Source organism: Ictalurus furcatus, chromosome 1 (assembly GCF_023375685.1).
Source record: "Ictalurus furcatus strain D&B chromosome 1, Billie_1.0, whole genome shotgun sequence".
NCBI classification, from domain to species: domain Eukaryota; kingdom Metazoa; phylum Chordata; class Actinopteri; order Siluriformes; family Ictaluridae; genus Ictalurus; species Ictalurus furcatus.
In genome coordinates, this window is record NC_071255.1 from 687,081 (window position 1) to 714,833 (window position 27,753).

General features: G+C 41.5%; 1 protein-coding gene across 3 annotated transcripts; it reads left to right on the forward strand.

Annotated features, from left to right (window-relative positions):
* The first annotated feature begins 6,658 nt into the window (after positions 1-6,658).
* LOC128617992 (NACHT, LRR and PYD domains-containing protein 12-like) lies at positions 6,659-27,424 on the forward strand. Of its 3 annotated transcripts, XM_053641355.1 has the most exons (13): positions 6,659-6,927; positions 11,066-11,182; positions 12,334-12,450; positions 13,629-13,745; positions 13,996-14,050; positions 14,221-14,425; positions 14,668-16,435; positions 19,056-19,232; positions 19,762-19,938; positions 20,067-20,243; positions 26,198-26,371; positions 26,500-26,676; positions 26,977-27,424. In XM_053641355.1, exons 2-13 carry the CDS (start codon positions 11,109-11,111, stop codon positions 27,035-27,037), a joined length of 3,279 nt encoding a protein of 1,092 aa, XP_053497330.1. In that variant the 5' UTR covers positions 6,659-6,927; positions 11,066-11,108; the 3' UTR covers positions 27,038-27,424. The 3 variants fall into 3 exon arrangements, with proteins under 3 accessions (XP_053497330.1, XP_053497400.1, XP_053497478.1); XM_053641425.1 differs by lacking the exon at positions 11,066-11,182; XM_053641503.1 differs by lacking the exons at positions 11,066-11,182; positions 12,334-12,450 and having other exon boundaries at positions 6,660-6,927.
* The last annotated feature ends 329 nt before the right edge of the window (positions 27,425-27,753 follow it).

Consider the following 27,753-nt stretch of genomic DNA (forward strand, 5'->3'; position numbering starts at 1 on the left):
AGAGCTCCATTTTGGTCTCATCTGACCACAACACTTTCACCCAGTTGTCCTCTGAATCATCCGGATGTTCAGTGGCAAACTTCAGACGGGCATGTATATGTGTTTTCTTGAGCAGCGGACCTTGCGAGCGCTGCAGGATTTCAGTCCTTCACAGCGTAGTGTGTTACTAATTGTTTTCTTGGTGACTATGGTCCCAGCTGCCTTGAGATCATTGACAAGATCCTCCTGTGTAGTTCTGGGCTGATGCCTCACTGTTCTCATGATCGTTGCAACTCCACGAGGTGAGATCTTGCATGGAGCCCCAGGCCGAGGGAGATTGACAGTTCTTTTGTGTTTCTTCCATTTGCAAATAATCGCACCAACTGTTGTCACCTTCTCACCAAGCTGCTTGGCAATGGTCTTGTAGCCCATTCCAGACTTGTGTAGGTCTACAGTCTTGTCCCTGACATCCTTGGAGAGCTCTTTGGTCTTGGCCATGGTGGAGAGTTTGGAATCTGATTGATTGATTGCTTCTGTGGACAGGTGTCTTTTATACAGGTAACAAGCTGAGATTAGGAGCACTCCCTTTAAGAGTGTGCTCCTAATCTCAGCTCGTTACCTGTATAAAAGACACCTGGGAGCCAGAAATCTTTCTGATTGAGAGGGGGTCAAATACTTATTTCCCTCATTAAAATGCAAATCAATTTATAACATTTTTGACATGCGTTTTTCTGGATTTTTTAGTTGTTATTCTGTCTCTCACTGTTCAAATAAATCTACGATTAAAATTATAGACTGATCATTTCTTTGTCAGTGGGCAAACGTACAAAGTCAGCAGGGGATCAAATACTTTTTTCCCTCACTGTAATATTGCATTATAATGAAAAAAGGCTGTTACTGTTATAAATAAATAAATAAATCTGCAGTAAATTAGAGCAACCAGTAGCGGAAAGAAATGTATTATGTTATGTTAGTGTGAAGTACACACTGTAATACAGAAAACAAATCCACAAACATGAACATTTCTGAGCAAAAAAGTATTTGCACTGGGGAATAAGAGCCACTTTAGTGTGAATCAGTTCAGTGCTGCTGGAATTTTTATCAATCAACATTTCCATCCAGGTAAAAACATAATAAAAAATAAATAAAAACAGTCTTCTACAGTCTTTACACATTTGTTCCTAGTGTCAGTGATGTGCTGAGCCCTGCTCTGGATCTGTATAATAAATTATTACTCTGTAAATGTGTATCTTGTTTTTCACTGAACTAAAACTAGCTAATTTTAAAGATACAAATAAAATTGCAGTGTCATTAACTACGTTGGTGTGTGTGTGTGTTATGTAATGATGCAGTGTGTTTGGTTAGATTGTGTGTGGTAGAATGGAACAAGGAGGTCACTCCATGCAGGGTTTGAACCCTAATCTCCAGGGATTGGAGGTGAGATCTCATCCCAGTGATCCTCCTCCAGATACACGGATGAGAAAGCCAAACTTCGGAGGATAAAATAGACAGGCCTCGCTGGGTCTCAGGGAACTGGGTTACAACCCAGATGTTCCCTTTCAAAGGGAACTCAATGTTGCGTGAGCTTCACACTGTGGGAATGACAATACTCACTCTGTCATACTGAGGGTACGGCCTGTTCAAAAAGATCTGAGCCTACAGGTCACTGCAAGACACTCCACCAGAGCACACACATCCTCTAAGGATACCCCTTTGGACAAAGCCTTCGAGGAGGCGACACCCCTAGTGGAATGAGCCCTTATGCCCAGAGGCGTATCGAGACTGCACACCTCATAAGCGATAGAGGCTGCTTCCACTATCCAATTAGAGATGTGCTGCTTCGACACAGTATAGAGCTGTGCTCTACTGTCACCGCTAAAGCAGACTAGCAGCTGCTCTGACTTACGCCACTGGACGGAGAGGTGGACATAAGTACAGAGAGCCCTTACTGGACACAATAGGTGCAATTTCTCTTGTTCTGGTGCGAGGAATGGAGGAGGGCAGAAAGCCTCATCTGGGCGAGAACAACATCTCAATATTAAAGCGCCAATTCCCTGGATTGTGCTACAATTAACCAGTCATCCAGGTAGTTTAGTACACAGATGCCCTGGAGTCACAAAGGAGCCAAAGCAGCAACCATGCACTTTTTGCAGGTGCAAGGAGATAAAGCTAGCATGAACCCAATATTGGTATGTGTTGCCTCCAACCTCAGGAACTTCCTGTGACTGGGCGATATTCCTATGTGGAAATATGCATCTTTTAGATCTATCATCACAAACCAGTGCTCAAACTGAATCTATGGCACCATAAGTTTGAGGGTCAGCATCTTGAACCTGTATGTCCGAAGAGTACGGTTCAGATGATGCAAATCTAAAATTGGCTCCATACTCCCATCTTTTGTGCGGACCAGAAAATAATGGTTGTAAAAACCTCCCTCCCTCAGGGAATGGGGTACATATTATATGGCCCCTTTGTCCAAGAGGGATCTTACTTCCTGTGCTAACGTCAGGCTCTGCTCTGTGCTGACTACTGTATGTGAGCACACCTCTGAACCGGGGGGCTCAAGCTCAGAACTGGACCCGGTAACCCTTTTCTATGGTAGACAGAACCCATGGAGACACATTTGGCAGTAGTTTCCACATTTACATTTACATTTATTCATTTAGCAGATGCTTTTATCCAAAGTGACTTACAAATGAGAAAATACAAGCAAAGAGATATATCAAGCAGAGAACAATACAAGTAGTGCTACCATACAAGATCCATTAATTGAGTTCCAGAAGAAGCAAAGTGTGCAGAGTAGAGGTGTAAGTGCAAATTAAAAAAAATAATAAAAATTATGGGTTGGTTAGGTGTTCACAGAAGAGGTGGGTCTTTAGCTGTTTTTTTGAAGATGGTGAGAGATTCTGCGGTCCAGATTGAGGTTGGAAGTTCATTCCACCACTGAGGAACAGTTAGTGTGAAGGTTCTGGGAAGGGACCTTGAGCCACGCTGAGTAGGAACTACTAAGCGTCGGTCGCTAATCGATCACAGATTGCATGAGGGAACGTAAGCCTTCAGGAGAGAGTTGAGGTAGGGGGCGCTGTTCCAGACAAGGTCTTGTAGGTGAGCATCAAGGCCTTGAATTTGATGCGGGCAGCTACAGGAAGACAGTGGAGGGAGATGAAGAGGGGTGTGACATGAGTTCTCTTGGGCTGGTTGAAGACGAGGCGTGCTGCTGCATTCTGAATCATCTAAAGGGGTTTGATGGAGCTGGCTGGGAGGCCCGAAAGTAGTGAGTTGCAGTAGTCCAGTTTTGATATGACTAGAGCCTGGACTAATATCTGTGTAGCCTGTTCGATGAGGTAGGGTCGGATTTTCTTGATGTTGTACAGGATGAACCTACAGGACCGTGCAGTTGTTGAGATGTGGTCTGTAAAGGTCAAGCTGTAATCAAGAATCACCCCAAGGTTCCTGGCCGTCCTAGTTGGCTTGAGTGTGTTGAGCTGAGCTGTACAGTGAGGTTGTGGTTGATTGAGGGACAGGCTGGGATAACGAGAAGCTCAGATTTTGCCAGGTTGAGCTTAAGATGGTGTTCCCTCATCCAGACCAAGAAGTCCGACAGGCAAGCAGAGATCGTCAGTCTGGAAGGACAAATAGAGCTGGGTGAGATCAGCATACCACTGATATATGAAGCCATGAGACTCAATCACCTGCCCTAGAGATGTAGTGTAGATAGAGAAGAGGAGTGGACCCAGAACTGAACCCTGTGGAACGCCAGTTGTGAGTTGCTGAGTTTCAGAAATACCTCCCCTCCATCATACCTTGAAGGATCTGTCTGAGACATAGGATTTCACTCAGCGCAGAACTGTTCCAGTGATGCCCAGGCTGGAGAGAGTTGACAGGAGTTGACAGGAGAGTTTCCATGCTGCCAGATGGTCTTTTAGTGATGTTAACTTTTCCACATTCTGCTGGAGGGAAAGCATCAGATTTTCATTTCCCTGTGACAGCTCACTGACCAGAGAACACTGAAAACTTGGGACGGCCTTGTCTAAGAGAGGCCCTACAGTTGCACTGGGGGCTTTCTGCCCTAACAATCTCACATCCCCTGATACGTCCCTCCACGGCCTTTCAGAACCACTCCTTCTGTGTCTCCTTGGCCTTTATGATCAATCTCAGATCAGGCCTATTAGCAGGCAGCGACTGTGGCCTCCCAGTCCCCCAGGCTCTGCGTGGGGGGAGGCAGGCTGCCACACTTGCCTTCTGTACCTCCCTTGCATTAGCACTGGCCCTGGCTCCACTCGTAGTGACCTTGACATGAAGGGGGAGGAACTGCCTGAATGAAACCGTTTGCTGTTTTGCTTCACAAAACCTGTTGGTGATGACATTAACCGTGCCGCCGAACAGACCGGAAGGTTTAACAGGGGCATGCAGCAAGGAGACCTTATCTTTGTCCACCATCCCTGAGAGGTTGAGCCATAGGTGCCTCTCCATCGCAACCAAGCTACCCATTGAACGGCCTATATGACCGGCTGTTTGCTTGGTCGCCCAGAGAGATAATCTGTGGCACGGTGCAGCTCTGCCACTGCCTCGGGCCCAACTCCCTCCCCAGTGTCAAGCCCACTAGGCAGGTCTGCTTGGTAGGCCTGCAACACTGCCATTGTATGCAGTGACCCACAAGCAAGACCTGCTACAGCATAGGCTTTACCCACCAATGCTGAGGTGCCCTTACATGGCTTGGAAGGCAAAGCCAGCCCCCATAATTTACCTGCCGTCAATGGAGAGAGGTGGCTCACAAGCACCTCCTCCACCTTCAGCATAGCTAAATAGCTGTGCTATTCACTCCCCAAGATGGCCGAATAATTGGACGTCGCAGGGTTATAAACATGGCTATTGTATGGTTTTCCCCCAGAAGTGTGATGTCATCATGCACTTCTGGAAAAAAGGGGAGTTTTCTGCTGTGTGAGGGAGATTTATTTTCACTGGGGAGAAAGCACTTGTCCAGCCTGCTACGAGCCACTTCCTCTTCCCTGGGCCAGTCTAGATTTAGTTTTTCAACTGCCCTAGTAATCACTTCAAGCAGCTCTTTATATGCTTGAGAGCTGCTCTCTGTTTTTGGTGCAATGGCACCCCTACTGGCTCCTTGGAGCTCCTTGGCTCTCCATAGTAGAAGGAGTCATCGCGACGCGAGCTCCAAAGTCAGGCGGAGAGCCGGGCCTGGAAGACAGAGCAAGAGATAGAACATGGCTTGTCACCGGCTCCTCTTCCAGATCAATACGAAATTCCCAGGACCTGAGCAGGCTGGCTGCATCGGCAGCAGCTGGCCCAGATCCGCAAGGCTCTGACACCCAACTCCCTTTGGCCAAGAAGAGAGTGAGTCACGAACGGAGCTGCCTAATTGTAGCTACGGTTAAAAAAGCACTATATAAGTGCAGGTCATTGACCATTCAGTGTGAATAGTGCTGTAGTGGTGTGTTTGCCGTGTCCATTTCAGAGCTGGTGAATCCCACGGTAAATATCTTCTGTCCAGTGTAGTGTACTCTGTGGATGATTGTGTATGGTAGGTCCAGTCAATAACAGAGCCCTCATCCACAGACAACTGTTCACCAGTTTGGGCAGCGCTGCAGACCCGCTGTGTAAGGGTGCGGAGGAAGACTCGGGAGGACGGAGGAGTTTTAGCAGAGCTCCAGGATCGTGTTTATTTACACCAGACTTTTTTCAGCACACTTTCCAAAACTCAATCAAAAAGACAAAGAAAAAGAAAAAAGGGTCATCGCTAACTTGCAGGTTTCACCCTGTTCAAGTTCCAGGTCACACTCCGTGGTGTGTGTGTGTGTGTTGCACACTCTCTCTACCTCTCACTCACTCTCTCTCTCTCTCTCTCTACATCACTCGCTTTCTCTCTCTACATCACACACTCTCTCTCTCTCCACATCTCTCTCTCTCTCTCCCCATCACCCTCTCTCTCTCTCTGTATCTCTGTATCTCTCTCTCTCTCTCTGTCTCTCTGGTTTCAGTTGTCCAGGAAGCACAAAGTAACACATATAAGTAGACTGGCTGTAATAAGACACCAGTGAGAGTCATCAGTGTTACCTGCAGGCTCCACCTGTCTCCTCTCCATCCGCAGCTGTTGCTCGACCACGCCCCACTGCCCCTTCTACATTTGGGGAAATATACATGTATTGACATTGGTACATTGATTTCTGTTGCATAAGGGACATGGGTATTGTTGATAAAAATGAAGTCTACTGTTGGTCTGAGGTGTGAACTGGATAAACTACAGAACTAAACATCACACACCAGGTCTTTAACTTCATTCTCTGAGATCTGAGCTGCTCCTAAAGCCACGTTTCACTGCTTCAGTGTCCTGGTTTCTGAGCTTTACACCAAACGACCCTGTGTTTCCATTCTTCCTGTACATTCTATCAGATAAACATCCACTGTTCTTATTTCTTTCTCTTCACTGACTGTCACATGTATTCTTTTATTACTTCCTATGTTCTGACCTTCCCTGTGAGACTTCCTATTTTCTGAACTTATTGTTCATGTTTTAATTTGGGCCTCAGTTAAGTTTGTATTTCTGTTCATTTTGTTACTGACTGCTCCACTGCAGCTCTCATGCTCTCATATTACAGGATAAACATCACTACCATTACTTTCACTTTTCTACCACACACACACACACACACACACACACACACACACACACACACACCTGTATGGAAATGTCAATGCAAATATTATGATAATGAACTTCTCTAAACTCTGAATCCTGCTTCTGTCCCTCTGACCGGACTGGCTTTGTTTGTAGTCATGGGTGTGTGTGTGTGTGTGTGTGTGTGTGTGTGTGTGTGTGTGTGTGTGTGTGTCCAACAAACCAGTCAGATGAGGAAGGGAAACACAGCAGCTGTGTTTTGTGTCGATGGGAAATAACTTTAAACTTTAAGACTTTTCAGGAGTAAAAACACAGTGAGTATCTAAATCTAAAGCTTTAATAAAACACGCTGAAAGTTCTGGAACAGAAAGACTAATTCTTTTGGGTTTTTGCTAAACACTGAAGACATTTGGGTTTCAGATCAAAAGATGTAGATGAGACGATAGATCAGAATTCAGCTTTCATTTAATGATATTTACATCTAGACATGTGAGCAAAAGTATAGGAACAGACAGTCTTAAAATAAATTAGAAAACCAAAAGAATTGACCTTTCTGTTCCAATACTTTTGGAGGGGTCTGTATACACACTGAATTTACACTAGATGAAAAACTGCTATTTGATTTTTTACTGAAATGATAAAGTCCTTTAGTTTTAAGACGTGATAATGTCGTGTCTCTGTACGTGAACTCTGCACTGATCCGGGGTTTGATTTAACACAAACGTTGGATCATACGATATGACCAAACACTACCAGACATCAGATCATCGCTTCAAACGGACCTTGCGAGCGTGCATCGTTTCTGCGCTGTGCATTTGCGTCACCATTGGTGCTCACCCACTGCTCCTGTGCCGTGTTGTAGGACTGCAGCAGTGCAGGCAACAGGGAATGTAACCGCTGTATAATGCCGGTGTTCTGACGATCTGTCCTACCTGCTCGGATCTGCTAACGGTAGTTCAAGCTGTCATGTTAATCTAAATAAAGTAGAAACAGGGGTAGCACATCTGGTCAGCTTCAAATATCTGTGGTGGTGTTTAATCGTACCACGTTCCAAATATTATATAATTATTGGTAAAAATTTGTTTTACTATAAAATACTATTTATGTTAGCATTTTAATTTAAGAAAATAATTCCCAGCCCTCACATGACCCACTGGGAAAATTCCGGAACTTCCCAATGGCCAGTCCGTGCCTGAATAGAACTGATAGGTTACTAAAACAGAAAACGATCAAGTTAACAAAACTCCTGAACAGATCACTCACAATAACTGTTTATACTTTTTGGTTTGCTTTTCAAGGAGATTAAATATGGAACCCGAGAACCTTTCTGCAAAGCGCTGTACAGTTTCTGTGTGTAAAACGCTGCTGGTGCGAAAGCACATGCGCCACTCGCACCTCAAACTGCTTCTGCTCTGCTTCTGCTCCTCATGCGGTGTGAACCGGGTGTAGGTTTACAGTCTCATCGGTGTAGGAGGAAGAAACGCTAAAGAGACAGATGTGCAGGATTCTGTGCAGAACTCGGGAAAAGTGTTTCAGTCCCCCACTTGTTATTATGTAACAGATATAAGAAAAATAGGAAATACATTTTTTTGATGTGTGTTTTTTTATGGCATGTGTTACGCTGTAAAATGTATTAATTTCCCCAAAATCCTTCATGGTTATTTAATAGTTTGCTGTTCTTGGTGTTGGGAGAACTTTATTTGTGTTATAACTCTTTGCTGATCGGTAGCAGACGTATCGCGTCATTCTCGGTTTCTCGTCAGTCGGCGTTGAGTTTGACTGAGAGAGATGTGTTGTGAAGATAAATCCTGTATGACGACGTTTTGCTCTATTTGAACTCTAATAATAAACCTAGGTTCAACAAGATACGCCGGTGTCCAGTGTCTACTGTGCACCAGAACACAACACAGTGTAGCCGGGCTCGGCAGAGCGGACCAGTTACAATTACACTCACAGATGTCCAGTGGCTGGTCAAGAACATGGACGAATTTAACGCTCGGATTAATTAAACACACAGTAACACAAAGTAATTCTATGTAGCTTTATCATATTTATTTATAAGACATTCATTTACTCTCAAGGACTAGATGGGAAGGTAAACTTGAAATAGAAGGAAAGTGTCACAGTACTGAGATAAAGTATATTAAAATAAGAAAGAAGACTTGTTGATTCTGTACTGTACCGACTGCGTTTATCTTTTTAATACTGATGCTGGAGATATTTGGGGATAGGTTTTGTGTGTGTGTCTGTGTGTGTGTGTGTGTGTGTGTGTGTGTTTAGAGAGGGAGAGAAAGCGTGTAAAGTTTAAACAACTAACATGAGTTAATTCCTATCACATTTCCAGTAAACTCCTGGGCAGTTCCAGGAAGCTCTCCATGATCCATTCCAGCACACTACAGTGCAACAGTGTGAAGTTCACATTTGGGTAAAAAAATAAAATAAAAATAAACTGACACTTTTTCTGCAAAGTTTGAGAATCTGTTCTGAATTTTAAAATACACTCTGAAAACACTGAGTTAAAAACAACCCGAATTGGGTTATCTTCAGAACAACGCCTGGGTAAATACAGGACAGGACACATTTTGGGTTAAACTAACCCATCACGTTGGGTTGTTCATTATAACCCGGCAAATGTGTTGTTTTCCAACCAAAAGGATGGTTTCATTCTTACAAAAACACTGGGTTCATTTTATTTCATTAATGGGTTAATATTTTCAGGTTATTTTTACTCTTTAAAATTGTGAAATCATTATAAAAAATATATCAACATGGTATCTCTTTTATTTATACACAACAAGATGATCAGAAATGTATTGCTAGAGCTGATAAAGTGGTGTTTATATATAGACTTTGAAATGACTCAAATAAGTCATATATTTAAGACGAAAACATCAGATTTTGATCAAAGGAGACTTTTAAAACATCCAAACATGTTACAAACAAGTTCGCCAAAGCTAACGAAGAAAGTGGTAGTGGTGGTGGTGGTGGTGGGGGGGGGGGCAGTGATTCAACTAACCCAGCGGTTGGGTTACACAAAACTACCCCAAAACTACCCAAAACTGAGAAAATAACCCAATTAAATGACCCAAAAGTCTCAACCCAGCGTTTGGGTAGAAAAAATGACTTCTTTGCAGCAAAGTCATCAATGACTGCATCAAAAGACACATTTTGAGGCACATCATGGTTGATGCTGATCAATGCAAGTCCAATGACACACTCTTGGGCGATGGAAAAGCTCCTCTCTGCAGCTGCTAAAGTCCCTCGTATAGACACGGATATCATCAATTCCACCCACACGACTGGGTAGATTTCATACAGTCACTTTTCATAAACAATTTCTCTGCAACCACCTCTGTCGCCTATACCACGGGCCGGCCCTGGCTGGACACTACAATTCCAGACAGAAGAATCACACCGCCTGGTTTCACCATTCACCGCCAGGACAGAACAACACTCTGGTAAGCGTAGAGGCAGTGTGGATTGTGTTCTGGTGAACTCTCATTGGGGAACGGATGTTTCAGTTGTTGCTATACACTGCTCTCCTGCCAGTACCACTGAACCAGAGCTACCAGAGCTGAACTCATTACTGGCAACAAACTCCCAGTCTTACAGGATATCTTCCACACACAATGTCTGAGGAAGGCTCGCAAAATCACCACAGAAGGCAGTCATCCAGCACACAGATTATTTATCAGACTGCCATCAGGCAGACGACCCAGCATTCAACCCAGACCCAGCAGGCTGAAAAACAGTTTCTACTGGCATCAGGATCCTGAATACACTGTAATCCAGTCATCACTCCTTCTTCCTCTCTGTCACTCATGCCTCCACTACCTCCACTCACTGGTCACCTCACTGACAGCTCAAAGACGCTCATGGATAATCTCTTCACACGTTTCTGTCACTTTTGGGCATGTTGTATATTTGTAAGGGCACTAATACCACTTCACTGTTGCTAAGGGTTAAGTCCCTTATTTTTATATATTTATATATTATACACATTTATTACACACTATCAGGTTTGGGGAGTAACAGAGTTCATGTACCGGTGTTACGTAATCAGGATACAAAAAACTGGTGACTGTAATCCGTTACAATTACGTCAAAAACAAAGTCATCAGATTACAGGTACATTCAGTAAAAAATGGGAATACGATCAGGATTACAAGTTTTTCATTTACAAGTTTCATTTCATGTAAATAAATCATAAAATAGAATTTAACGTTCCTTTTCTCAACCTTTATTATATTTCCACAGCACTTTTCTATTGGCTTTGTTTCTTTTATTATTATACAAACAGTCTTATGTTATTTTGCTGCTTATTAGATGAAGATTGTTTAAGAGGTTCTGTGTTAATTCAAACTTGCTAGACACAAACATCCGTATACATTCCATATTATATTAGCATGTACAGTTCCCTTAATTCTGTCTGTAATAATATCTGTGTTGTAGAATGATGTAGGAAAAGAGATCAGACTCACCAGAACCCAGCTGTATGTCCATGAAGAGTGACCGGTCAAAAGATTACCCAGCTAACTTCAGAGACAGAGACAGATCACCTGGTCTGAGGTCAGTACAGTGAGGTGTTTTATTTATTTTCTCACCAACCAAAATACAGAAGGGACATTTACACTCAGATTACATTTACACAGATATTTAACTTGATTGCATTAAACAGTCTACATTAAATATTTAAACAATATCACATGAGCAAGAGTGCTGTTATACTGAATATCACCACGTCTGTGATTCACCTGTAGACACAAGGCTGTAGGTAATCACAGGTAAATACAGGTGATCAGAAGTAATCACAGGTAAACACAGCCATGTAGGATTGATTGGTTAATCCTGTTTCTCATCACAGCAGCTGCTAAAATGTGATTAAACAAAGGAATGCATTCATAAAAAATTATAATGATTATAATCAGTATAATAAATGTTATTACCTAACAGGGGAAACACTTTAATAGTTTCTGTTAGCTCTTTATTTTTCTTTTCTCTAACAGAAATGATGATGTGACCCTGATGTAGAGTTATCTCGTGTCTAGTATCTTGTTCAAACTGTTTTTCTCTCATCAAAGATAATGAAGTATTAATTCTATTCATTCTTACATGGTAAGTAATATGATTGGTGTGGGGGTGGGGCCCTGAGTTAGTTGTTGTTTAGCACTGGTTGGTCAGAATGACCATGCCTTTTATTTTGTCTGCATTATTTACGTTGCTGCTTATTAGATTAATATTGTTTATGAGGTTCTGCGTTAATTCAAAGTTGATTTACAATCATCTGTATACAATCCAAACATATTTGTTTTATTATTATTTTTTTTTTTTCATGTTTTATACATGAAATGATTGGATAGCAGCCAAACACTGACTCAGTTAGAAGCAGTAGTTGAGCTGAAAATAATCCTGTAAATGTATTTGCACACAGTACAAGTATATGTTGTTTACATGAAGTTTTTTTTTTCACATTTTAACCTGATTATTTAATATCTGCACCGTTTAAACATTTTAGACATAATATGGTCGGTTAGAATGCTAGGACTTGTCTTTTATTTTGTCTGAATTATTTAATTAGCTGCTTATTAGACTAAGATGAAGATTGTTTAAGAGGTTCTGTGTTAATACAAAGTTTATATAGAATCATCTGTATACATTCCATATTATATTAGCGTGTACAGTTCCTTTAATTTCTGTCTGTAATAATATCTGTGTTGTAGAATGATGGAGGGAAAGAGATCAGACTCACCAGAACCCAGCTGTGTCTCCATGAAGAGCGACCGGTCAATGCATCTCATAACTAACTTCAGAGACAGAGACAGATCTCCTGGTCTGAGGTCAGTACAGTGAGGTGTTTTATTTATTTTCTCACCAACCAAAATACAGAAGGGACACATTTACACTCAGATTACATTTACACAGATATTTAACTTGATTGCATTAAACAGTCTACATTAAATATTTAAACAATATCACATGAGCAAGAGTGCTGTTATACTGAATATCACCACGTCTGTGATTCAGCTGTAGACACAAGGCTGTAGGTAATCACAGGTAAATACAGGTGATCAGAAGTAATCACAGGTAAATACAGGTGATCAGAAGTAATCACAGGTAAATACAGGTGATCAGAAGTAATCACAGGTAATCACGGGTAAATACAGGTGATCAGAAGTAATCACAGGTAAATACAGGTGATCAGAAGTAATCACAGGTAAATACAGGTGATCAGAAGTAATCACAGATAAACACAGCCATGTAGGGCTGATTGGTTAATCCTGTTTCTCATCACGGCAGCTGCTATCCAATAAAATGTGATTAAACAAAAGAATGCATTCATAAAAAATTATAATGATTATAATCAGTATAATAAATGTAATTACCTAACAAGGGAAACACTTTAATAGTTTCTGTTAGCTCTTTATTTTTCTTTTCTCTAACAGAAATGATGATGTGACCCTGATGTAGAGTTATCTCATGTCTAGTATCTTGTTCAAACTGTTTTTCTCTCATCAAAGATAATGAAGTATTAATTCTGTTCATTCTTATGTGGTAAGTAATATGATTGGTGTGGGGGTGGGGCCCTGAGTTAGTTGTTGTTTAGGGCCCCAAAATGTTCAGAAATGGCCCTGGAGCTACTGATTGGATAGCAGCCAAACACTGACTCAGTTAGAAGCAGTAGTTGAGCTGAAAAGAACCCTGTAAATGTATTTGCACACAGTACAAGTATGTGTTGTTTTCATAAAGTATTTTTTTTTCACATTTTAACCTGATTATTTAATGTCTGCACCTTTTAAACATTTTAGACATAATATGGTTGGTTAGAATGCTAGGACTTGCCTTTCATATTATTATTCTGTATTATTTAATTAGCTGCTTATTAGACTAAGATTAAGATTGTTTAAGAGGTTCTGAGTTAATTCAAAGTTTATATACAAACATCTGTATACAATCCGTATTATATTAACATGTACAGTTCCCTTAATTTCTGTCTGTAATAATATCTGTGTTGTAGAATGATGGAGGGAAAGAGATCAGACTCACCAGAACCCAGCTGTGTGTCCATGAAGAGTGACCAGTCAATGGATGATCCAATTCACTTCAGAGACAGAGCCAGTTCTCCTGATCCGAGGTCAGTACAGTAAGGAGATTTACAGCAGTGTTCCACCTGATCAAACTCACTGGTCTCATTATATAACTATTTAATTCATTCATTAAAACAATTGTTTCTAAACATGTTAGTGTCAGTGAGGAAATCCTGAAATCAGTGTATTGTGTTTGTAGGATAGTGTTAAATATCTGTCTCTGTATTTGTTAGTGTGTGTTGTGCAGCTATGAATACATATAGTCTATATTACATCATGTGTTTCATTTCTTCACAGACCACAACAGAAGAAATCAAACCTCAGCAGAAATCAGTTGGACTCCATATTCAAGGTGTGTGTATACGGTTTTATCCATGTGCAGCAGCATTATGGGTAATCAGACAGAATTTCAGCTGTAACTGTGGGAATGGAAAGAGACTTTTCTTCTTTTTATAAAATAAAAGCATCTCTCAGTGTGTAACATTATAATATTTAGATGTGTTCCTGTGTGTTTCTAACCAGGAGCTGGAACACAAAGTCATCACTCTGATGAAGAAAGAGCTGAAGAGGTTTAGGAAGCTCCTGAGTCCAGATTACCCAGCATGCACTGAGAGGGAGGTGGAGGATGAGGAGGATCTGCACAGTGTCAGAGACGGAGCGCTGAAGATCACACTGCACGTCCTGAAGAACATGAACCACACAGATCTCGCTAACACACTGCACAACAGTAAGAGCTCTGAGTCATGACTTTATTTTATCAACTTAAATTCTGTTCATACTTAAACACATCATATTCAATTTATCAAGATGAATTAGTCAATAATATTAATAATCTGAAATTAGTTTTAGTTTGCACTGTATATGTTTTTATTTCTAAATTTAATACATTAATCAGGAATGTACATCAATATTTAATTTATTTATTTAAAGTGATTTTGCATTAAAACATGTTATTACTTTGTTTATTAGAGTCTGAGGCCTCTGTGTATCAGACAAATCTGAAATCCAACCTGAGAGAGAAGTTTAAAAGAATTAATGAAGGAATCTCACAGCCTGGAAGTTCAGCACTTCTGAATGAGATCTACACAGAGCTCTACATCACAGAGGGTTGGAGTGGAGACGTCAATAATGAACATGAGGTGAGACAGATTGAGACAGCGTCCAGGAGACCAGCAGCACAGGAGACACCCATCAAATGTAATGATCTCTTTAAAGACGAGTCCATCAGAAGAGTTCTGACTGAAGGAGTTGCTGGAATTGGAAAAACAGTCTCTGTGCAGAAGTTCATTCTGGACTGGACTGAAGGAAAAGCAAATCAGGACGTCACCTTCATGTTTCCACTTCCCTTTAGAGAGCTGAATCTGATGAAGCAGGAACATCTCAGTCTGATGGATCTTCTTCATCACTTTTTCCCTGAAATGAGAAAACTACAATTAATAGACTCCTACAAAGTGGTGTTGATCTTTGATGGTCTGGATGAGTGTCGACTTCCTCTAAATTTCCAGAAGAATGAGAGACTGTGTGATGTGACAGAGTCAGCCTCAGTGGATGTGCTGCTGACGAACCTCATCAAGGGGAACCTGCTTCCCTCTGCTCTCCTCTGGATAACCTCTCGACCAGGAGCAGCCAATCAGATCCCTCCTGAGTGTGTAGACCAGGTAACAGAGGTACGAGGGTTCAGTGATCCTCAGAAAGAGGAGTACTTCAGGAAGAGGATCAGTGATCAGAGCCTGGCCAATAAAATCATCTCACACATGAAGTCTTCAAGAAGCCTCCTTATCATGTGCCACATCCCAGTCTTCTGCTGGATCTCAGCCACTGTTCTAGAGAGAATGTTGGGTGAAGCAGAGAGTGGAGAGATCCCCAAGACTCTGACTCAAATGTTCACACACTTCCTGATCTTTCAGATCAAACAAAAGGACCAAAAGTACCATCAGAAATGTGACCCTGATCCTCAGCAGACCAGAGAGAGTATCCTGGCACTGGGAAAACTGGCTTTCCAACAGCTGGAGAAAGGAAACCTGATCTTCTATGAGGAAGACCTGAGAGAGTGTGGCATTGATGTGAGAGAAGCGTCAGTGTACTCAGGAGTGTGTACCCAAATCTTCAGAGAGGAGTTTGGGCTTCACCTGGGGAAGGTGTTCAGCTTTGTACATCTGAGTGTTCAGGAGTTTCTGGCTGCTTTATACATGTTTCTCTCCTTCATCAGCAGAAATGTAACAGAACAACAAACCACTGATCTGTCTGATCTTCTCACAAAGTCAGACATGTCTGATCTCCTCAGGAGCGCAGTGGACAAGGCCTTACAGAGTGAGAACGGACACCTGGACCTGTTCCTCCGCTTCCTTCTGGGTCTCTCACTGGAGTCCTATCAGACTGTCTTACGAGGCTTAATGCCACAGACAGGAAGCAGCTCTCACAGCAAACAGGAAACAGTCGAGTACATCAAGGAGAAGATCAAGGAGAATCCATCTCCAGAGAAATCCATCAATCTATTCCACTGTCTGAATGAACTGAATGATCATTCTCTAGTGCAGGAAGTACAGACTTACCTGAACAGAGGAGATTACAGGTGTCTCTGGGGAACCAGACTCTCTCCTGCTCAGTGGTCAGCTCTGGTGTTTGTGTTACTGAACTCAGATCAGGATCTGGATGAGTTTAATTTGAGTAAATATTACCCATCAGAGGAATGTCTTCTGAAGCTGCTGCCAGTGGTCAAAGTCTCCAGAAAAGCTGAGTGAGTATTTTTATTTATAAATGTATTACTGCATGGTTTATTATTTTAATGTAACACTGAACTGCACTGTTTGGATTAATGCTGGTTAATAATTACTCTAATCATCTTTAAACAAACTTCTGGTACTGTTACAGAAGATTGTTCACGTTTTACAGTAACGTCACTAAACCAAACTTCTGACATGAACACACCACCTGTACTCGGGTTCACTCCACACACCCAGATATCAGAATGTATGAGCAGAGAACGATACACACCAACATTTATTTTATTGTCTGTTTGAAATTCAACATAAATTTGTGCCAAAATCGTATTTTTCACCAAAACGTTGATCTACAGCAGTAAAATGACCCTATGAAGTAGTGTCCATCAAACCAAAAATCAGGAAAGATCCCTTCCAAAGGGAACTCAACGTTGCGTGAGCTCCACGCTGTGAGAAGCGCCCTTGGGCGTGACCGGTATCTGAAGCTTGTGTAACATCATGCCTATTTATAGACCTGCCGTGATCAGGTGGCGTGGCAATTAAGATTCACGATTCAGAACCTTGCGGATCTGCTGGGACAGCTGGTCCTGGACAAAATGGCAATAGTTTGAAATCTGTGCCATTTGTAGATTATGTTGGATGTAAACCAGACGTGAAATAAACACGAGGGAGACCAAGTATGAATAGTATGTAATTTTATTGAGAATTCACTGGGCTGGTGGGACTGTAGTCCCGGGGAGAGCGGTAGGGTGAAAACGGGTGATAAAATGGGGTGCAACCAGGGGACGTGGGATAGCCAGCTGAGGTGTACGGGGGAGAGTACTCAGGACTGGCAGGTGAGAAAGAGGGAGAGTGATCAGAGCCTGGGTCAGAGAAGGCCGTGTCACCATCAGTCTGATAGCTGGAGGAAGGGACAGGTAGAGGGTCTGTCTGTGTAGAGGCGTCCACACACACATTTGCTGGGCGGATTCTGTATCTGAGAGGTGGGGGGAACCCCGCATTCCCAGAGGGGGTGCGGAGAACTTCGAGTAGCTTAGTGATGTCAGCATTGAGATGCGCAAGCTGATAGCGAGTGTTCAGATCCAAATCCAGCCCCTCCAGTAAAGGAAAGAAGAAAAAGCGACGGGCACCTTAGACATATAGAAGAGGGAGGCGACATTGATGAGTTGGATTCACACTTTAGATTTAACAGTATGATTTATTGTATTATTTACAATGAATCCTATAAACTGGGGAGTACAGGCAAAGAGACCCACACACACAGAGGCCTATGAGCACATGTACACGGAAGGCATGCAGAAAAATAGAAACAGACTATTATAATGTGAGGAGGTAAAGTACATGCAAGCATTATAAAACAGAAATGCAGAACAAATATGAAAGAAACTTACTCATAATGTGTGTGAAGGTGTGGTGAATCCTCACGAGAAACCAGTCAGGAGTGACACAGACGAAGGTCATATTTTTTTAAGAGAGAACCAAGACGGGCCATTTATAAGGGTATTTGTGCTGTGCTGCATCTGCGAGATAAGGGGAACGGCGAGGGCCGCAGGATAACCGTCGCTGGGAACGGCGAGGGCCGCAGGATAACTGTCACTGGGAACGGCTAGGGCTGCGAGATAAGGGTCCCTGGGAACAGCAAACTCTGTGGGAACAGGGTCTCTCAAACGTGCTCATTCACATACGTAATGGTGTCCTGGGAAAGCTAATTCTAAACATATTGGTGTTTGGGTTTAGAAAACTGTATAAATAGGGGAGCTTCAGCTCCGGATATTGGGATCACTTTTGGGACGTATCAACGGTGTGTATCTCGTGTGATGGAACAATAAACTTGGACCCTTTGCTTCTTCTCACTCACGGCTGGTGTTTTATTCTCTTCCTCAACTGGTTAAAGTATGTGAGTATCTGTTACTATGTTAAATATTAAGTGTCTTTGGGTAATAGACCAAATTTGACCATCAATTATAATTTCAGCAAAATTTGTCTAATGTAACTAATTTAAAGTTACATAAGATAGGTAGGGTGAGTTTGGCATGAACAGCATTACTAATCTTGAAACCTGTTTTTATTATACTATGCTGGAGTTCAATGTTTAACTGACAAATGTCCTCCACTGAGTCCATGCTATAATAATCTGGGGTGCTCTAACTGCAGATCGAGGATCCCCAACAGTGCCAAGTAAATGTGGACTTCAGTACTCCGAATTGAATAATATTATTCCAACAAAAGAACATTTACTGTAGTTATATTAGATTTCTTTAGGGAAAAGAATAGTAGGATTAAAAAAAACAAAAAACAAAACATAGCACCCATTAAGTATTGAGAAGCACCCGTGGTGACGAGACTGAATGAAACTCGACACACACAAGACAACAACCTCCCATGACAATGTTAGAGTGGAATGATAGACGGTGATATTTCCCCATAACCAGTAATAGAACATTTGCTCCATTTGTTTGCCGGACCAGTCACAGAGACTGAGGAGAAATGATGCAAAGTTGAAGTTATTTTAGAAACCTAAAAGATTCTGGGCTTTTCCAGTCCTACCAAGCACAGTTTCAAAATAAAAGTCCTCCTATAATAACTGGTTTGTGTGTTTGTGATCAGTATTCTGATATTTCATCATTTCTCTTCCAGTCTGTGTGGGAAGGATCTGACAGAGGAAAGCTGTAGAGGTCTATCTACAGTTCTCAGCTCAAACTCCTCCAGACTGAGAGAACTGAACCTGAGTCACAATTATTACCTGCAGGATTCAGGAGTGAAGCTGCTCTCTGCTGGACTGGAGAATCCACACTGTACACTGGAGAAACTGAGGTACACACACACACACACACACACACACACACAGACACACACACAGACACACACACACAGAGACACACACACACACCCACACACAAATACACACACACACACAAATACACACACACACACACACACACTGAGGTCAGATCAGCACGTTAAGTGAAAATGAACACAGAATTGATTGTCTTTATGTGACTTTTATAATAGATAAATTATATCTAGTGTACAATCTTACTTTCCCTTTACACACTCATGTACCTTCATTATGTTCATGTATCACGTTAGATCTTGTGTCTCTGCCTCTATCTACACCTCTATCTACACCTCTATCTACACCTCTATCTACACCTCTATTTACATCATCTGATATGAGCTGAGACACGTGGATCTGTCCGAGTACAAATACACAATCTCTTTGTTTTATATTTTATTCTGACGTCAGAACCTTGTGTTCAGGGAAACAGTTTATTTCCCAACTGATGGAAACTCACCTCATTTATCAATCAGATATTCACATATTTCATCATTTCTCTTCCAGCCTGCGTTGGTGTATACTCACAGAGGAAAGCTGTAGAGCTCTGTCCTCAGTTCTCACCTCAAACTCCTCCAGACTGAGAGAACTGAACCTGAGTAAGAATTATAAATTGCAGGATTCAGGAGTGAAGCTGCTCTCTGCTGGACTGGAGAACCCACACTGTACACTGGAGATACTGAAGTATACACACACACACGCACACACACGCACGCACACACACGCACACTGTACTGTATATAAAGACTACGTATGCTGTTTTAGTAAAGCTGAGTGATTTACACTGTAAGTGAGATGTTTTCTCTCTGCAGGTTGTCTTACTGCGGTATTACAGATGAAGGTTGTGTTGCTCTGGCTTCAGCTCTGAGGTCAAACACCTCATCACACCTGAGAGAACTGAATCTGAACGGTAATAATCCAGGAGAATCAGGAGTGAAGCTGTTCTCTGATCTACTGAAGGATCCACACTGTACACTGGAGAAACTACAGTGAGTTACTGTCTCTACACACACACACACACACACACACACACACACACACACACACACACACACACACACACACAGAGGTCAGATCATCACTTTATACAGTGCTGTGAAAAAGTTTTTCTTTTATAGAAGCAAAAAAGTCATCCAATACCAACTGGTCCTGTGTGAAAATATATTTGTCCCCCGTAGTTACTAATTCCCCAAATGTATGAGTCTGCATTGATAATGGGGTTCAGCTGGATGAGACACAACCAGGCCTGATTACTGCAAACCCTGTTCAATCACATCTACACTTACATAGAACTTTCTCAACAGCATGAAGTTGGTTAAAAGTCTTACCCAGTAACACACTACACCAAAACTGAAAGAGATTCCAGAAATGATGAGGAAGAAGATGATTGAAGTACATCAGTCTGGGAAGGGTTACAAAGATATTTCAAAGGCTCTGGGACTCCAAAGAACCACAGTGAGAGCCGGTATCTCCAAATGGAAAAACTCAGCACAGTAGTTGTAAGGCTGGTAACAAGATGTCTCAACCTAGAGAGAACTACTCACTTAACCCTCTTACCCCGTAAGGCCGGAAAACCAACTTGCCCGTCTTTGACCTATTCCCATAAGGACGATAGACCGGCTTGGTCATCTATGCCAAATCCCCGTAAGGTCGATATAGAGGATTTACAGTGTAAACGTTATCCCCGTAAGGCCGGTGTACCGGCATTACTCTGCTATGATTCCTTACTTATTTAATTATAATTTTTTGACCCGGAAGGTTGATGACGTCACGACGTGATTATGACATTACGCCATCATTACAATGAAGCTGATCCAAGCGTGAATATTGGTGTACTAGTTGAAATGAACTAAAAATGCCAAAGCGAAAAGCTAATCGTGTTCCAGCTAAAGTCACACCTACAGTGAACACAGGTACATCTAAAACAGTGAAAAAAACAGAAAACATACACAGTTACACAGGCGAGAGCGAGGATTCTAGATAGTGACCGCAGTGAAAGTTCAGGCGATGTTGAAACCGAAACCGAAACTGATAGAGACGCAAACTCTCCTGGTTCAGACCCTGATCCGTCTTCATCTTCAGCATCAACCAGTGCGACTGACACTGCAGGGGTCTGGAGTCATAACCTGACCATCTCTGTGCATTCGTGAAAACACTACCTGCTGCTCTGATTATCACCAGAAACTTGACTTTTGGCGCTAAACTGCATTTATTTATTTATTATTTATAAAGGCATTGACCACGCTGATGCTCGTACGGTACTTCTAAATGACTAGAAGGATTTTAGCAAGCATTTTTCGTCATTTCTCTAGTTAAGAATTGTGCTCTAAGTTTAGTAAAAACACTGAACTACTTCATTTTCAAAGTACTATTACACAAATACATTATTAGAAGTTGTTTCAAGGCCTAAAAATGTTACAATTAAAATGTTGATTTTGTCCCAGGAACTCAGGGTTGGCGTGCTGTTTTTCTGGGGAATATAGGGTTATGGGACATAATACTGTGGGAACTTAGGGGTAAGAGGGTTAAAGGACAAAGGACTAGAACAAGAACAAACACTCAACCTCTCTCTCACGAAATTAGCATCTCCATCTGTATTAGCACATCATGCTGAGTGGAGACTAGGAGATCCTCACTACATTGTTTCTTCCATCCTCTCTCCTCACACCCTTCTCTCTCTCGGTGTCAAGATCATCTTAACACACCCAAGGTCTACAGTATCTCACAAAAGTGAGTACACCCCTCACATTTTTGTAAATATTTGATGATATCTTTTCATGTGACAACACTGAAGAAATGACACTTTGCTACAATGTAAAGTAGTGAGTGTACAGCTTGTGTAACAGTGTAAATTTGCTGTCCCCTCAAAATAACTCAACACACCGCCATTAATGTCTAAACCGCTGGCAACAAAAGTGAGTACACCCCTAAGTGAAAATGTCCAAATTGGGCCCAAAGTGTCAATATTTTGTGTGGCCACCATTATTTTCCAGCACTGCCTTAACCCTCTTGGGCATGGAGTTCACCAGAGCTTCACAGGTTCCACTGGAGTCCTCTTCCACTCCTCCATGACCACATCACGGAGCCGGTGGATGTTAGAGACCTTGTGCTCCTCCACCTTCCGTTTGAGGATGCCCCACAGATGCTCAATAGGGTTTAGGTCTGGAGACATGCTTGGCCAGTCCATCACCTTCACCCTCAGCTTCTTTAGTAAGGCAGTGGTTGTCTTGGAGGTGTGTTTGGGGTCGTTATCATGCGGGAATACTGCTCTGTGGCCCAGTCTCCGAAGGGAGAGGATCATGCTCTGCTTCAGTATGTCACAGTACATGTTGGCATTCATGGTTTCCTCAGTGAACTGTAGCTCCCCAGTGCCGGCAGCACTCATGCAGCCCCAGACCATGACACTCCCACCACCATGCTTGACTGTAGGCAAGAAACACTTGTTTTTGTACTCCTCACCTGGTTGCTACCACACGCGCTTGACACCTTCTGAACCAAATAAGTTTATCTTGGTCTCATCAGACCACAGGACATGGTTCCAGTAATCCATGTCCTTAGTCTGCTTGTCTTCAGCAAACTGTTTGCAGGCTTTCTTGTGCATCATCTTTAGAAGAGGCTTCCTTCTGGGACGACAGCCATGCAGACCAATTTGATGCAGTGTACGGCGTATGGTCTGAGCACTGACAGGCTGACCCCCCACCCCTTCAACCTCTGCAGCAATGCTGGCATCACTCATACGTCTATTTCCCAAACACAACCTCTGGATATGACTCCGAGCACGTGCACTCAATTCCTCATGCCATTTATTGGGCCAATTTATTTGGGCCAATGAGAATTGGGCCCAATTTAGACATTTTCACTTAGGGGTGTACTCACTTTTGTTGCCAGCGGTTTAGACATTAATGGCTGTGTGTTGAGTTATTTTGAGGGGACAGCAAATTTACACTGTTACACAAGCTGTACACTCACTACTTTACATTGTAGCACAGTGTCATTTCTTCAGTGTTGTCACATGAAAAGATATCATCAAATATTTACAAAAATGTGAGGGGTGTAGTCACTTTTGTGAGATACTGCATGTACATTCCATAACATGTTTACTATATTATACAAAAGGTCTCAGTGCAACTGGAAATATGTTCTCATTCCCTCACCAGCAGTTCAAATAAAAATATTGCATACTATTAAAGGCATATCCTCCCAGGGTCCCTCACTCAAATTACCTCCTGTATGTAAATAAGGTACATCCTTCTACAAACATCAAATTATAATCACAAACAGCACCTTTTGGTGGACCACAGGGCATCTGGGTATTTAGGGGAGAGCTGGCCAAAGATTCGGGGAATCTGTAGACAGATCTCCCACACGATCACTGTGTGTAGTTTTTCTCTACCAGGTATGTAAGTGTTGTCTCTATCATGTTGTATTATTATATTTAGAATGAGATCGTAATGTAATGTTGAATGTAATTCTTTCTTCTTATTATTAAGTAGTATTGGATGTGGATGTGTTTATACCTGGTTAAATAAATTATTAGACTTGTTTATTCTGACTTATTCTGAAATTATTGTCTCTAGTAGATTACGTTAAGTCCTTGTTACAGCAAATATGTGATCTGGTTAGTACAGGATAACAATTAGCATTAAATTAAATGTACTTAGAGTGTACAGGCTCAATAAAGAATTTCTGTTTAGGACAACATAAAGTTGATGGACCAAGTCTAACTAAGGTGAATCTCTGGTTATTGTAATATTTCTCTAATTAATGTGTACATAGGAAAGTATGGCATGATTATATAAAGCTAATTTTACTCAGATATTATTGGTCTATCTTTGTAGATTTTAGTGGTCATGACCTATGTCTAGAAATTTCGTTATTATTATTAAGTGTTACTAACTAATGGGACTAAATTATTATTTAGGAAAGGGTAAGCATGGGGCGGCTGTCGAAATAGTATTAATCAATTACCTCTGGCTAATGACCAAGACTGGCGAGTTTGTGACCGGAAGATCTGTGTACACGACCGGCGCGAGACTCGACATGGAATCTAAATGAATGAGCACAATTTAAAGTATAGAATAAACTAGAATTAATCAAATGTAAAAGATCAAAAGTATAAAAATACAAATAACTAGGAAATAAATACAACACTGAGTTTCATACAATTTGTCATATCTCAGCCCAACCACGACTCGGTTTCCCAGGAAACACCGCTAACTACAAACATGGCCGCTGAGGACTACACTTCCCACACATGCACGCGCTCACCTTCCCCAGAGTTCTGATCACACACACCTGCATCTCATTACAAACACACACAACAGCATAAGAGAGACTTTGGAAGCAAAGAGACTTCGCAAAGTAATGTTCTGTTTTCTCAGCCATTCTCTAAGCCCTTTTCACGTGTGTTTAATAAAGTTTCCGTTGACCTGTGTTTCCGTCCCCGACCTCGATTTCTGCCTAGTCCCGTTTTGTTTATTTGCCTGATCGCCTGACCCTCGCCTATTTACCGACCACAACCTTTGTGTTCTCCATTGGATTATTATGCCTGATTCTGTCACCCGCATCTGCTTCCGTCTTCAACCACGGTATGTGACACAATTGGAGTCAGATTTAATTTAAGAGAGAGTCAAACAAAATCGGAATTACAAATTTAATAATCTAAATGTATTCACATCGCTTTGAAAAGACAGGAACACATGGAAATCCTTCTACCACATCACTGGATACCGTCGAGTGGACTCTTACAGTAATGAACCTTCCCAGAAGTGGTCGACCTTCCAAAATTCCTCCAAGAGCACAGCAACTACTCATCCAGGAAGTCACAAAAGAGCCAAGGACAATATCAAAGGACCTACAGGAGATGTTGTGGGGATGCTTTGCTGCTTCAGGTCCTGGGCAACTTGCAGTAATTGAGGAAAACATGAATTCTGCTCTCTACCAGAGAATCCTAAAGGAGAAAGTTGGGTCTTCAGTCCGTAAGTTGAAACTCAAGCACAACTGGATTATGCAGCAAAACAATGATCCAAAGCGTAGGAGTAAATCCTAGTCCTAGAAGTAAGTGAAAGACCGATCTCAGGTATCAGAAGTGTTTAATTGCAGTTATTGCTGCTAAAGGTGGCACAACCAGATTTTAAGGGGGCAATTAGTTTTTGACACAGGTGATAGGTGTTGGATAATTTTTTATGGTTCAATAAAAAAATAAAGAAATGAAAACTGTATTGTGTGTTTATTCAGGTTGCCTTTGTTATGTTGTATTTCATTTGAAGATCTAAAACTATTTAATGAGATATCAGGATGGGGGCAAATACTTTTTCACAGCACTGTAAGTGAAAATTACCAACAGAATTGATTGTCTTTATACGTGACTTATCCCAGAAAAATGATATTATGTCCAAACTTTACAGAAGCCTTATGCAGCCATAAAAATCCAAAAATTCACTAGGACTGAGTTGATTGAAAACACTTGAATGATTTGAACATTCTGTATTTCTTTGTATTCTGAACTGAAAAACCCAGCAGCCTTCATCACGTTTTTGTTTGAAAATTGGTCTCTTACATAATATTCTACTTTCTTTACTGACATAGAAACATTTTTCTGTACCATTTCATTTTGGGCTGGAAAATTAATGTTGAGAAATCTAAAATGTTTTTGTACTGACTCGATAATGCAGAAGTCATAAAATAATAAAAATTACAACTATAAGTTTGTACTAAAAAACAGGGTGCCTAAGAATTTTGCACAGTACTGTACATGTATAACTTCAATTACTGATTTTATTTTCCCAACAATTTACATTTAACCCATTTACATTTACACACAATACAAACATGTCTGCTTCCACTCCCCCAATCATCTGTGGTGGACATTGATCCCCCAACTGATGGAAATTCACCTCATTTATCAATCAGATATTCACATATTTCATCATTTCTCTTCCAGTCTGCGTGAGTGTAATCTGACAGCGGAAAGCTGTAGAGCTCTGTCCTCAGTTCTCACCTCAAACTCCTCAAGACTGAGAGAACTGAACCTGAGTGAGAATAACCTGCAGGATTCAGGAGTGAAGCTGCTCTCTGCTGGACTGGAGAATCCACACTGTACACTGGAGATACTGAGGTACACACACACACTGTACACTGGAGATACTGATTTACACACACACACAGTAAGTGTACTGTATATACAGATTGTGTATGTTGTGTAGTAAAGATTTACACTGTAAGTGAGATGTTTTCTCTCTGCAGGTTGTCTTACTGCGGTATTACAGATGAAGGTTGTGTTGCTGTGGCTTCAGCTCTGAGGTCAAACACCTCATCACACCTGAGAGAACTGAATCTGTACTACAATAATCCAGGAGAATCAGGAGTGAAGCTGCTCTCTGATCTACTGAAGGATCCACACTGTAAACTGGAGAAACTACAGTGAGTTGCTGTCTCTCTCTCTCTACACACACACACACACACCTCAGACCCTAATCCTAATCTTACCTTCAGTTCCCAAAAGGCAATACATAGCTCTTTTATATATTTAAATAAAAATGATTTTAAATGAAGATATTCAACCCTGTCATTCTGAGAATATTGTATCCTTTTTGGTCCTCAAAACACTGTTCATTATTCTATTAAATATTTAGAGAGAGAGAGAGAGAGAGAGAGAGAGAGAGTGGTGTTCTTGAGAATGGTGTTTAACGTTGTCATTCTGTCCTGTTCTCTGTCTTACAGCATTAATAGCAGAATCATTCACATTCAGATGCAGAAGTTCCACAGCAATAACCGTAACTGATCACATCCTTTATCCACTCAGCTCCACCTCACTTCAGGCTGGAATAATAATAATAATAATAATAAATCTCCGGTTCTCAGGTCACAACATGCCATGTATATGAGTAGAAGTAATCTCACATTATAACACAGAAAAGAAAATGCATTGTAAATAATAATCATGTAGACACTCTGAATACTGAAGATCTTTACATCATTTTAAAAACAGAATCGAAAACCTTCTTGTACATTTACTGTAAAGTCGTTCCATACAATTTCATACACATGTTGATATTTATCTTCTCTGTATCTTGTTCTTACACGGACTTGAAACTCGGTACTCTCTGTATTTACTGTGTTTCAGAAATTTCTAACTGAAATAAAATAAAGGAACTATTGTAAAAATACAGTTTCATGGTTAACAGCGTTGGTGTGTGTTTGTTATGTAATGATCCAGTGTGTTTGGTTAGATCTGTGTGTGGTAGAATGGAACAAGGAGGTCACTCCATGCAGGCTTTGAACCCTAATCTCCAGGGATTGGAGGTGAGATCTCATCCCAGTGATCCCCTTCCAGAAACACGGATGGACCCGAGTGCAGAGCAAGCCAAAGTCTGGAGGATAAACTAAGAGTTCAGGCCTAGACTCGAGAGTAGACTGGAGAACTTAGCAGGAGAACATTTACAGGGCTCAACAGCTGAGCACTGAACACCACCACGTAGACATTCTGAGTCCACACTG